This window comes from Phyllostomus discolor, chromosome 12, assembly GCF_004126475.2.
Source record: "Phyllostomus discolor isolate MPI-MPIP mPhyDis1 chromosome 12, mPhyDis1.pri.v3, whole genome shotgun sequence".
In the NCBI taxonomy this organism is placed as follows: domain Eukaryota; kingdom Metazoa; phylum Chordata; class Mammalia; order Chiroptera; family Phyllostomidae; genus Phyllostomus; species Phyllostomus discolor.
This window is the reverse complement of record NC_040914.2, coordinates 45130586-45143639: the sequence shown is the minus strand read 5'-3', so window position 1 is coordinate 45143639 and position 13054 is coordinate 45130586. Positions and strand designations below refer to the sequence as shown.

The 13054-nt window shown below is 37.9% G+C and overlaps 1 protein-coding gene across 1 annotated transcript in view; it reads right to left on the bottom strand.

Annotated features, from left to right (window-relative positions):
* Positions 1 to 13054, bottom strand: part of ETFA (electron transfer flavoprotein subunit alpha) — a 48663-nt gene that overhangs the window by 15188 nt on the left and 20421 nt on the right. The window contains exons 8-9 of the mRNA XM_028502401.2: positions 11534 to 11602; positions 10106 to 10188 (exon numbers count right to left, since the gene is read on the bottom strand). Coding sequence (XP_028358202.1) covers positions 10106 to 10188; positions 11534 to 11602 — 152 coding nt within the window. The remainder of the gene's footprint in view (positions 1 to 10105; positions 10189 to 11533; positions 11603 to 13054) is intronic.

Here is a 13054-nt window from a genome sequence, read left to right as displayed (position 1 = left end):
TTTTTTCAACATTGTGATAGTACTGGTAGTATGTTTTAACAAAAGTCACTAGTCCATTAAGTCCAGTATACATATTTATCTAGAGAAATAGTTCTAAAACCAGTTGAGATAAGATGAACAGCTAACTTAAGTTTATATATGAAAAGTATCCCCAATTTTAGCTACCACTGCTTTTTTGTCCCGTATCACTAGAAGTATCAGTTGGTGTATTAGCTCTGGGTTCCCCACGCTGAAAGAGGACACAAGCCACGCCCTGCCAATGTATTTATCTCCTGACCACTGATGTCAGCTGACGCCCCTTACACACCAGCTACAAGGCTACCGAGGAGACTGACTCAGAAGGGGCAAGACCTGGAAACTGTTGTTGATGATGTTTGTTTTTAATTTATGTACCTGTATTGAAAACCAGCTAACATTTTATGTAAAATCTCTGACCTTTCAATGAAGTCAGTATCTGGTTCCAAGTAACTACCAGTGGGAAGGATGTAGAAGCAGAGTCAGGAAAGTCATTTAGAAGAAAACGCAGCAGTCCTCACTCAGCCTCTGGGGGTCCTCACACGGATGGACATTCCCAGACTTAGTGTTTCATTAGGCACATGGCTGCGAAACTTGAATTCAGTCAAACATTTTCTGAAATCCTGAGTTCATTCTTAGAAATGACCTTCCTCATTTTCTTTCTGCTGATCACTTTTTCCCCCAGAAGAAGCCACTGCTTAGCTCAGGATGAGAGGCAGGCTCTGGCACAAGAATGCCCCCTTTATCACAAAATCATAAGCATGTAATTGTGTAACATAAATAGATCACACTCAAGCACACCCCAATGATATTTTAGGCAAAATGTCAAATTAAAACTATAAATATTACACCCGTACTATTACCCTACCAACCACACTCAAGCAGGCCTTGCTTCTGCCGGACCCTGTGTATGCCCAGAGCAGATGGCAATTCATTCACATACCACATGTATGTGCTTTACTATGTGCTCCACTATTTTTGTTCAAATGTAAATTTAATAACCCAGTTGGCTAAATACAAACTTAAAAAGTTTTTTTTTACAAACAGAAACATTAACTATTGCGGCTTACAATTCAAAACTTTAAAGTAAGCCAGAAAAAGTGAAAATTTCAGCTCTTGACAGTTTAGTCCTGAGTTTTTTTGTTTTGCTTTGTTTAAAAATCCTTACCTGAAGACACAATTTTATTGATGTTAGAGCGAGGAGAAAGGAGGGAGGGAGAGAAAGAAACAGTGCATGTGCTGTCATTGCCCGCCCTCTGCACATACCCCAAACAGCAGTTAACCTGCAACCCAGCACAAGCCCTGACGGGAATCTAACTCACAACCCTTTGGTGCACAGCACGATGCTCCAACCAACGGAGCCACCCTGCCAGGGCTTTTTATTTTTTTTAAGTAATGTTTTTTAATTGTGATTTTAATTACACAAGATGCATCAACCTGACTTTATTTTAAGAGAAACCTGACCAGGGTTTTCTTAAAATAATTTTTTTACAATAAAATATAATTTTTATTATTGAACTACTTTGTATTTAAATGCTTAACATTAACCTGACAAGCCTTCTATACTATTTCACAGATTTTCCAGTGTGGGAAAATATTCTCCAAGTATACTTTTAATGATAGAAGAAGCCAAGTATATTATTACATATTTGCTGAAATTATTCAGATGATTAATTTACATTAAAGTATTTGGGTATATGACATCAAAATACTTAGGTATGTAATCAATCTATTACAAAGCTTTGTATTTTAGCAGGTCAAATAAAACATTGACTATCAAATATTTTTACCAGTATGATTTTTCAACTGATCCAAGTCGGCTAGAACATGCTAAATTATATATATCAGTATAGAATTCTGAGTGGTAAGGAACCTCTAAGGTCATCTATGCAATCTCTGTATTTCATCAGTGACAAAAACTGAGGCCCAAGAACAGCTCATACCAGAACCTGGATTGCAAGTACTATTCTCTTCCCTTACCATGCTGCCATTTTCCCAAAATTACTAGGAAGAGTAGGCATTGCTTATGCACAGCCTTTCCTGATGTTTCATCTAAAATTATAGTGGTAACTTCTGTACCAAGGAGCTCATGAAAGCTACAAAGCAACCACAGAAAAACAGTTTGGAAGTTCCTCAAAGAGCTAAACATAAAGTTATCATATGACCCAGCAATCCCACACCCTAAATGTAGAACCTAAAGCGGTTGATGAATGAATGTGATGATGATGATGATGATGTTGAGTTGAAACAGACTTAAACAGGTATCCGTGTGCGAACATCCACAGCAGCATTACCGACAATGGTTAAAAGATGAAAATCAAACAACTCAAACGTCTACCAACAGATGAATTAGTAAACAAAGTGTTTATGGAATATTATTGGGACATTTTTCATCCATAAGAAGGAATGAAGTTCTCATGCATGCTAAAAAAAACACAGATGAAATCCAAAAACACGCTAAATGAAATAAGACAGTCATGAAAGGACAAATATCATATGATTCCTCTTTTATGAAATAACACAAGCAAACTCACAGACATGTACAACAAGTTAGGGACGACCGGGGCTGAGGTGGAGGGAGGGGCTCTAGTGCGAAATGGGTATGGAGTTTCAGTTTGGGGTGATGAAAAATTCTGGATATGGATATTGGTGATGGCTATGGTTGCACAGCGTTGTGAATGTTATTAATGCCACTAAATTGTACACTTAAAAATGGTTAAATGGAAAATTTTTGTTAGATTTCACCACAATAAAAAAGTCATTAGGAAGTTATCAGTCTGTCAGAAACCTTCACATAATTCTTCATCTTCAAAAAACTTAATTCTAGAAACTTGTGGTTTTGACAGTTATCAAAAATAGTTCATAGAATATTTAACAACATCAACCATAACAGCCGTAGGGAAACCAGATACTACAGTGTATCAAACCTACAGTTCACGGGATCTGTGTGAATTCTGTATGAACTGCAATAGTTTTCTGTAAATCTAAAACTGTTCTAAAAAAAAAAAAAAAAAAAAGCCAATCAGAGTTGTGAAATTCAAGATTCCTTGAAGCACATTCTAAAGCTATAAGAATTTAAGCTAAGTAAAATGTTCTTTTGTGTAAGATGTTAGTACTCGTATCTTAGGCCCTAAAGTGAACAAGGGACGGAACTGCATATGCTAAGTGATCGGCGATCCACTGAACAAACACTTCCTTCCAGTCCGGTGTTTTATGTTCTCTGACGTGCATGTGCTTGCTTACAACTGAAGCTGTTCATGGGAAAACAAAATTAGCTTTTATATGGAAAAAACAAAAATTCAGTTAGAATAAGAATAAAAATTTAGAATAGTTTTATTCCTTTCAAGTTACTACACAAAAATAGTTACTACAAAGATTTTTTATCTGCTCTTACTGATTTTCATGCCAGCTGTTACATTAGATTGACAAGACACGTCTATATCACACCAGAGGAATGCTTTTAAAGTTACTATGTATGTAAAAAGAATTCAGCAAGCTCTCCAAAACTTACATTACCATTTTGCATATAAAATTAAAATTTGTACCAAAAACTTCGCTGCTATAGCCCTCTGGAAAAAATGTTTAGAGAAATCAGTCTAATAAAAATTAGCTAAGGAATGAATCAAAGATAAAATTAGAACTCAAAGATACAGTGAGAATTAATTTTTAGCAAATAAGTTTTTAACTACTACAAAACCTATGTAAATACCCACACCACTGCTCCTAAGTCCCCCGACTCCCCTCTGCCTTCAGAAGCTTTGCTGTGAGGGCTCTGGCCGCCCAGGCCGTGCGACTCCCTCTGAGGAGGGCGTGCGGGGCCCTCTGCGGACCGCAGGTCCATGCAGCATTTCTCCTTGCCCTCTGGGAACAGAACATCAATTGCTCTCAGCTAAATGCACTCACATATGAATATTTTAGTACAATTTAATGCTTCCACACCAAACCCAAAGGAATAAGAGCATCCATTTGTGAACCCAGTTCTCTGGGAGTTAAAAGCCAAGCTGGATAATGCAGTATGAAAGGGGCTGTCAATCTGTAGCTTTTTAGCAAGTCAAAAGCAGTCCATAAATTCAGCCCCTGCTGTATACAAATAACTCCATAAAGTTCATTCCTACATAGACTTTGCAACATGAGTGGATTTTCAAAACAGGACCCCAGAATCAAAATTTCTTCTGTTGATAAATTCTCCCAAAACTGCTTCTTCATCCAGTAACTATTCAGCTACTATCAGAATTATTAATGGCACACTAATTTGTCAGTAAAATACCAAAATGTAGACAAAGTAATACACTACCACAAAGAAGATGCCCTAATAAATGTAAACTTCATTTCCCTGGCAACAGGTAACAAATTTTGCAATGACTGCAATATGCTTCTATGTCTGGATGGTTAGGAAGGTGAAGTTATCAACAATATGTCCACACAATCCAGAAAAAAAGGTAAACCAGGAAGTACCACTAGCTAAGATTAAAAAGCCATACTAATAAATTCTAGTCATAACCTAAATCTGACACCGTATTACGCTCAACAAATATTAATGTGCTAACAAAATCCAACAACACCATCAGACATCAGTTAAAGAAATAAGAATTCTACAATATCTGTTCATGATTTCAAAGGAAAAAAAAGTCTCTTAGCAAACAAGGATTTTTAATAGTAACATGATAGCACTCTATGCTGGATACCTTTTAAGTGTTTTACATATATTAACTCATTAAATCTTTACAACTACCAAATGAAATACAGACTATTATCACCATTTTATGGCTGAGAAAACTGTGGTACAGAGAAGTGAAGTGACTAGTCCAAGATCACACAGCAAGCAGGTGGTAACACCAAGAGCTGGACTCCAGCAACCTGGCCAGAAGTCCGAACTGTTAATCCTTTTTAACCATTATACCCAGTCTATTGTGGGGAACTTCTTTAATCTGATAAGGAATATCTATCAAAACCAGACAGCAGGGTTCATACCTAGTGGTGTAACACCAGAGGGGTTTCCTTGAAAATAAGGATGCTTATCATCACCGCTTCTGTTTAACAATGTCCTGGGAGCCATAGCTGACACAGTAAGAAAAGAAAATTACACAAAATATCTTCTTCCCAGAGACATGATTGTGTATGAAAAACACCCAAGAGAATCTACAGAAAAATAAGAGCAATCTACAAATATCAATTGCATTCCTATCTATATACCTTTATAAATAAATAATGAAACCATCAAATAAATGGAGAAATAAAGCCATGGTCACAGATAGAAGACTAAATATTGCAAAGATGTCAACTCTCCCCAAATTAATCTATACATCCGATGTTCCTCACTTGAAGAATTTTTGCTATCTGAGTATTACAAATTGTATTTTTAAACCCAGAAGTCATTATCAAATTTTACAAAACAGCCCACGATGAATTTTCATGAGTGCACACTTATGGTGCTTACGAGTCAGAGACTGTCCCATCCACTTCGGAACTGTGTCTCAGCTGCTTTCCTAACAAGACCCTATCTCATGTTCACACTGTGTAACCACAAATAATGGGAACCCCAAAAGACAGCTATTCAAAATTTTTATTTCACTACTTAATCCAAGGCTTTGGACAATGATTCACAGCATGTGTCTCTGGAGTCCCAGGAAGCAAGAAGAAAACTGTCCACCACTTCTTGGGATCTGAATGTGAGCCCCCTTCACCAGGTCTCCCCAACACCCCCGACTCACCAGCAACTGTCACCCCACAAGTCTTCAGTCAGCTGAGTATCATTTTTGAATGGCCTTGGTTATTAGCTAAGAATTACTTGCATTCCTCATGTATGGTTAGCATATTTTCTGTTTATTCCCATTAAAGTACTTGTTTAAAGCCCTGTAGACTATCTGATACTGTAAAGGAAACAGATGAAAAAATGCTACCTGCATTAAAATGGTTGAATCTCGCAACCAAAGGACTAAAAAAAGGATAAAGAAATCATATAGTTAACAAAGTGGCTATAGAGAGAACATACCTCAACATAACAGGCCAAATAGGACAAGCCCACAGCTGGTATCATACTCAACAGTGAAAAGCTGAGAGCTTCTCCTCTGAGATCGAGAACAAGACAGGGAAACACACTCTCACTACTTCCGTACAACACAGTGTGGAGGTCCTCACAGCAGTTAGGATGGAAAGGTGGGGCGAGAGGCATACCAGTTGGAGAGAAGAAGTAAACTTGCCTCTGTTTGCAGTTGACACATTATTATACACAGAAAAGCTGAAAGACTCCAATAAAAAAGGTTAGATCTAATAAATGAATTTAGTAGAGTTGCAAGACACAAAATCAATATATAGAAATCTGTTGCATTTTTGTACACTAACAACGATCAGAAAGACGAATTAAGAAAACAATCCAATTTAGAATTGCTCCAAAATAGCTAGGAATAAATTTAACCAAGTAGGTAAAAACTGTAAAACACTGACTAAAGAAACTGAATATACAAATAAATGGAAAGATATTCTGTGCTCATGAATTGGAATAATATGGTTTAAATATCCAAACTGCCATAAGCAATCTACAGATTCAGTGCAGGCCCTATCAAAGTTCAGTGTCATTTTTCACAGAAATAGAACAATCCTAAAATGTGTATGGAACCACAAAACACCCAAAATAACCAAAACTATCTTGACAAAGAGCAAAGTTGGAGGCATCATGCTCCCTAATTTCAAGCAATATTACAAAGCTATACTAATCAAAACATTATGGTACTGGTATAAAAACACACAGATCAATGGAATAAAAAAAAGACCGTCCAAAATAAATCCATGCATTATGGTCAATTAATTTACAACAAAGGAAGCCACAATATACAATGGGGTAAAAGGCAGTCTCTTCAATCAATGGTGTTGGGAAAACTGGACCATCACATGCAAAAGAATAAAGCTCAACCACTATCTGATACCATATACAATAATTAACTCAAAATGGATTAAAGACTTAAACCTAAGACCTAAAACCATAAAACTTCTAGACGAACACACAGCTGGCAAGCCTCTTGATGTGAGTCATGGTGATGACTTTTTGGATTTGACACCAAAAGCAAAGGCAACAAAAGCAAAACAAACAAGTGGGACCACATCACACGAAAAGCTTCTGCACAGCAAAGGAAACCATCAAAAACATGGAATGCAATATAATGAATGGGAGAAAATATTTGCCAATTATATATGTGATAAGAGGTTAATACCCAAAATATATAAAGAACTCATACAACTTAATAGCAAAAAACAAATAACCCAATTAAAAATTATACAGAGAATCTAAATAGACATTTTTCCAAAGACATACAGATGACAAACAGGTCCATGTGCAAATCAAAACCACAAACAGTATTATTTTAATTTTGAAAGCTTTTTTAAGTTTGAATTATTTTCAAATTAAAAGTTAATTTAAAAAACAAAGAGGAGTGGTCCTGGCTGGTGTGGCTCAGTGAGATTAAGTGCCAGCCTATAAACCAAAGAATCACTGGTTTGATTCCTAGTCAGGCCACATGCTAGGCTGCAGGCCACCCAGTAGGGGGCGTGCAAGAAGCAGCCAACTGATATTTCTCACATTGATGTTTCTCTCCTTGTCTTTCCCCCTCCCTTCCCTTTCTCTAAAAATAAATAAAATCTTTAAAGAAAATAAAAAGGAATGAAGTCTTTGTTGCAACACTAAGCTCTAGACTAGTGGTTCCCTATGACTGGGTTGGAATTCTTACAGGGAGCATGAATCCATAAACATACCAGGAATTGTTCCATGTATACATGTTCAATAATCTTCCATATGGGTATGATACATATAGAATGATATGAATGATAAAATAAAAATGTATTTAAATGTATTTAGAAGTGTAACTAGCCTAAGGCCAGTGTGGCTCGGTTGGAGCATCTTGCCATACACCAAAATGGGTTCGATTCCCGGTCGGGGCACGTATCTCAGTTGCAGTTGGATCCCCAGTCAGGGAGTGAGGGAGGCAACTGATTGGTGTCTCTCTCTCCCCCCACCCCTTTACTCTCTAAAAGCAATGAAAAAATGTCCTCGGTTGAGAATAAAAAAAAATAAAAATGTAACTACATTTTTATTAGTAAATTTTTATTTAAATGTAACTGAATTTTTTGAGTATCATGTTTTCTCAAGAAATTAAGAAAAATTATTTTGTGAGGATAGCAAAATTTGCCTTTATGTGTCCCCTTACTTAAGGAAATAGGGAACTTCTCACTATGTGCAGTAATGCTTCTCAGTATTACAAAATGTCAACAAGAGGCTTCCAGCAGAGAACACTGATCCAAGTTTAATAAAGACAAATGAAAGTACTGTGCACAGCTTTAAACACAAAGAAACACTGCATTACCAATAGACAAGGGAGACATGGTTTAATAGCAGACAGTAAAGTGTGCGGGAGAGAAGACAGAGCTTTGGGACGTGCACAAATGTAATACACGCCAACAGTGGGCTGTGGCTGCCAAGAACCTAATACAATATTAAGTAGCATTAATTAAAATATTTAGGAAGATAATCCAACTCTGTACTAGTCAGGGCAATGTGAAGTAATGCATTCAATTCTGGGCCTTAGGACTCCTCACAGCCCTGAGGGAATAACTCCTATCAGACTAACTCTCCTGTGAAGAAAACTATGAAACCTGATTAAAATACACACAGCGCCTGTTTAAGTACACTGGAGATCAACCAAGACGGGCAGCACCTGAGAGACCAGCATTCCGCATGGAGGGAGGCACAGGATGAGCCTACCACACACCTTCACTTCTTCCCTGAGGCATCTGCCGATTTCCCACAGGGCGTGAAAAACAATCAGAAAGCAGCCACTCTGGATAGAAACCAGGAGTCTTTTTAGTTGAGGAAATACACAGAGGACCGTTTGTGGATGCCACACTAGCTGGAAAGTGAGGAAAAAATCCCAGAAGGAGAACCGCACACTGCTCAAAACTCTGGCCGACCCCTGCATCAGACATGTGCAAGGTGGCCTCTAAGCCACATGGCTAGGACCGGAAGAGAAGACCGGGTTTGCAGTTCTGCCAACTTAAGTGCCGGCTACAACAAAAAATTTAATGTCCTTATAGGAATATAACAAATCCACAATCTCCACACATGCGATTCATTGTTTATAATCCGAAGTTCTAGGGTCAGTGACTCTTAAAATACGGTCTGACATTCCTGGAAGCCCCAAGACACTCCCGGGGGCCTGCACGACCAAGGCTGGTTCACTTAACACTACACTGTTCTCTCCCCCATCCCTGTCGCAACTGTGCAGCAGACTCCCAGTGGCTGCAGGACTTGGAGGAAATCATCCCTCTGGTAACGATTAGAATGTACCTGTACTTGTGTGTTTTCTAAAAACCTTCAAGGTAGTAGGTTTTAATATATAAATATTCATGTTTATAGAGATTAATCGGTTTATTCTCAGTATAATAGTGGTTGCTTTACAGTTACAACTGTTATGTCTCTAAGTTCACTTATCATCCAATAAATTGATGTCTGAAATCCCAACGATTTCCTTGTTACCCACAAGGAAAACAAGTATTTGTTGTCTTGTATGGCAGTAACATTTAATTTTTGAAAAATGTTATGTTTCAAAATTAATCTAAGCTTATTAGTTTACATTTTACAAATGTTAGACTAAAATATAGAAGACTCAATTTTGCAACCCACAGCTGCAACAGGCTTTATGGTAAATAAATTTCATGTGAACTTATGAAGTCTAATTAACACTGAAATGCCGCTTCTACCAGTTTTATTTTTGGTGTTGTAATACGAATGTGACAAACATTCCCAGTGCTCTAAAAAATATATGAAAAACAACAGTGGATTTAAGAACAGCTAAGCATGTCACTGAGACCAAGAAATCAGAGGCCTTGGGGGAAAAAAACACATTCCCTGTGGAGATGGCTCCCTGCCTAAGTGCACAGAGCAAGTTTACAGCTGTCGGTATGGGAAATAACACAGGAAGTAACGAGCAATAATATAAGGATAAATTCTGTGTTTCACATACTCACACTGATAAACTACTTTTGCCCACCCCTGTTCCTTCCCCCATATACTCTGTATAACATATTTTACTGCAGTACTTACTGGTGCTACTATTTTTCCTGTCTGTCCAACCTGCATGTCGTTGGGAACAAAACCAGCATCAACAGCAGCACGAGAAGCACCAACTAAAAGAAGAAAAATTTGTTCTTTTTAAACCTTTTGGCCTTTTTTTTAATTCAGCTAGTTGGGGTCTTCAGTGATAATTGTAAAAAAAAAAAAAAGATTACTGATATAGTACAGTGGGAAATTCATTTTAGTAAGGCTTTACTTTCTCAACCGCTAGCTCAAACCCCCCTTCATTTCTGGGTCATTGTCACTTTCTCAGGTACTAGTCTTAATTCTTGGAGATTTTAACACCCTGGCATCTTAGTTCACAAACAACTCTCCTCCGGTTGTCTTGTCCTTCATGCGACCTCAGCCACACCCATAGCCACATCCCCAACCTTTCTATTACCAATATCTCTCGATAATTCCCATGTCCAATGTCTCCTTGACTTCCTCTTTCTAGGTGACTGCCTTTAGAACCCATCTTCCTTGACCTATTGGCAGCACTGGACATAGCTGATCACTCTTTCCCTTCCTGAAACACTTCCCTTGGATTCCAAACATCAAACTCTCTGCCCTGGTTTTCCTGCCTGACTTACCTTTTTGGTCTTCATTCTCCCCTACTTCTTATTACAACGTCTAGGGCTTAGTCCTGGATCTCTTTTTTACCTACACACTACCCCTGGTGGTTTCATCCAGTCTCATGGCTTCAAATACCATCTAAGTGCAACTGATTCCCAATGGGCTCCACATTCCTACACCAACTGCCTAACTAACATCTCTACCTGGGTATCTATTATTAGACGTCTCAATACTCAATATGCTCCAAACTGAACTTCTGATCCCTCCCTGGAAATGACATGTCACTTGGAGTCTTACCCATCTCAGCTAACTGCAAACTCCACCCTCACCAGCTGCTGGATAAAAATGTTCTCTCATAATCTATACCAATCTCTCAGTGATTTGGGACAGTTTTAGTGGAGTAGTGAGGACAGAAACTGATTGGTGTGCGTTTAAAATATTGGTCCTAGGTAACATGGCTGTATTCACCTTTTCATAAGCTGTTGAGCAGTACATCTGTAATTTGTGTGGTTTCCTGTATGTGTGTTGTGTTTTAATAAAATGTTTTTAGACATAGACATTTCAGTCTTTTGGTCATTTAAAAAACTGGGTGTTTTGTCTTTTTATTGTCTCTGTAGGAATTCTTTATGTAACTAAGACTTGGCCAAATGTATCATATCCTCACTGAGTGCTGTATCATTCAATACTTGGAGACTAAGAAAAACTGTTTCAGAGAGAGACCATAAAAACCAGAGAAAGAAGTAAAATAATTTTCCGCCTTAAGTGACAGAGATAAGTGAAATAATGAAGAAAAGTATCTCCTACAAAAAGGGAACATTTTTCTACTAAGGGAAACAACTTTACCTGCAGCATGTAGTTGATCTGCCAAATCATATAACAACTTAAAGTTCTCTCGCTCTTTCAAACCCCGACCTGTTTAAAAAAAAAAGATGAAAAAAATTAGGCAAATATAAATGCCATTCTATAAATATTTTGCAACTCTGTATACCTGAGTGATCTCGCATAACACAACTGTCACAGTTCATGCCACCTGCACCAAGAAGCTCTTCCTGACTCCCCCAGTGATGCTCCTGCACTTCTGTAAAGCACTCAATACTGTCGTTAATTAACTGACCAGGTAACTAATTATATCATTGGTCTTCCCCACTGTAACGAAAACTCTTGAACTGCAGGATCCATATCTATCTCGGTCACTGCCACACCCAGAGTATTCAGCAAAGCACTGCTGAATGACAGAAGCTGTTTACTGTTTGAATGGAAGTCATCCCACTAGACTTCCAACTCCTTAACAGAAGCCTTGCTTTTCCCTCTGTGCTTCCCCAGCATTTTGCAGCAGGCCTGGCACAGAACAGACACCCAATGAAGTGATTACACAAGTCAGATATATCTTTTCAAAATATTAAATTACTTCCTCTCAATGACCCTTGTCAATACAAGCCTGTTTACAAGCTTATTTTGTTTGATGTTTACTTTGACAGACTGTTAAACATTTACTTTTTCTTTTAATGTATTTTATTATGTTATTACAGTTGTCCCAATTTCCCCCCCTTTGCCTTCCTCCACCTGGTACCCTGACTCCCTCCAGCAATCCCCTCTAATTCACGTCCATGGGTCATGCATGCAAGTGCTTTGGCTACACTATTTCCTATACTGTTCTTAATACCCCCTATTCTGTACCTGCCAATTAGGCTTCTTAATCCCTGCACCTTTCTGCCCATTCTCCCCCTTCCCCCCGTACTCATGACCTTCCAAAAGATTTCCACATCTATGGTTCTGTTCCTGTCCTGCAGCATGTTTGTTTAGTTCCTTAGATTCAATTATTGATAGTTGTGAATTTGTTGACATTTTGTTTTTAAGTATGTTTTATTCATTATGCTATTATAATTGCCCCCATTTCTTTTCTCCCTTTTATCCCCCTCTGCCCTGCATCCACCTCTGTTCAACATTCCTGAAACCTATTTATTATGAGCAACCAGCTGACAGTCTTATGGGCTCCCCTGTAGATAACCAACTTTTCTTTTGCTGCTTTTAAGATTCTCTCTTTATTGTTAACGTTGGGCATTTTAATTATGATGTGTCTTGGAGTGGGTCTCTTTGCATCCATCTTGTTTGGAATTCTCTGTGCTTCCTGGACTTGCATGTCTATTTCATTCATCAAATTAGGAAATTTTTCTTTCAGTATTTTTTCAAACAGATTTCCCAATTTCTTGCTCTTTGTCTTTCCTTCTGGCACCCCAATGATGTGAACATTGGACCTCTGGAGTTGTCCCAGAGGTTGATTATACTATTCTCATTTTTTTGGATTCTTTTTTCTTGTTCTGATTGTTTTTTGCTTCCTTATGTTCCAAATCATTGATTTTATTC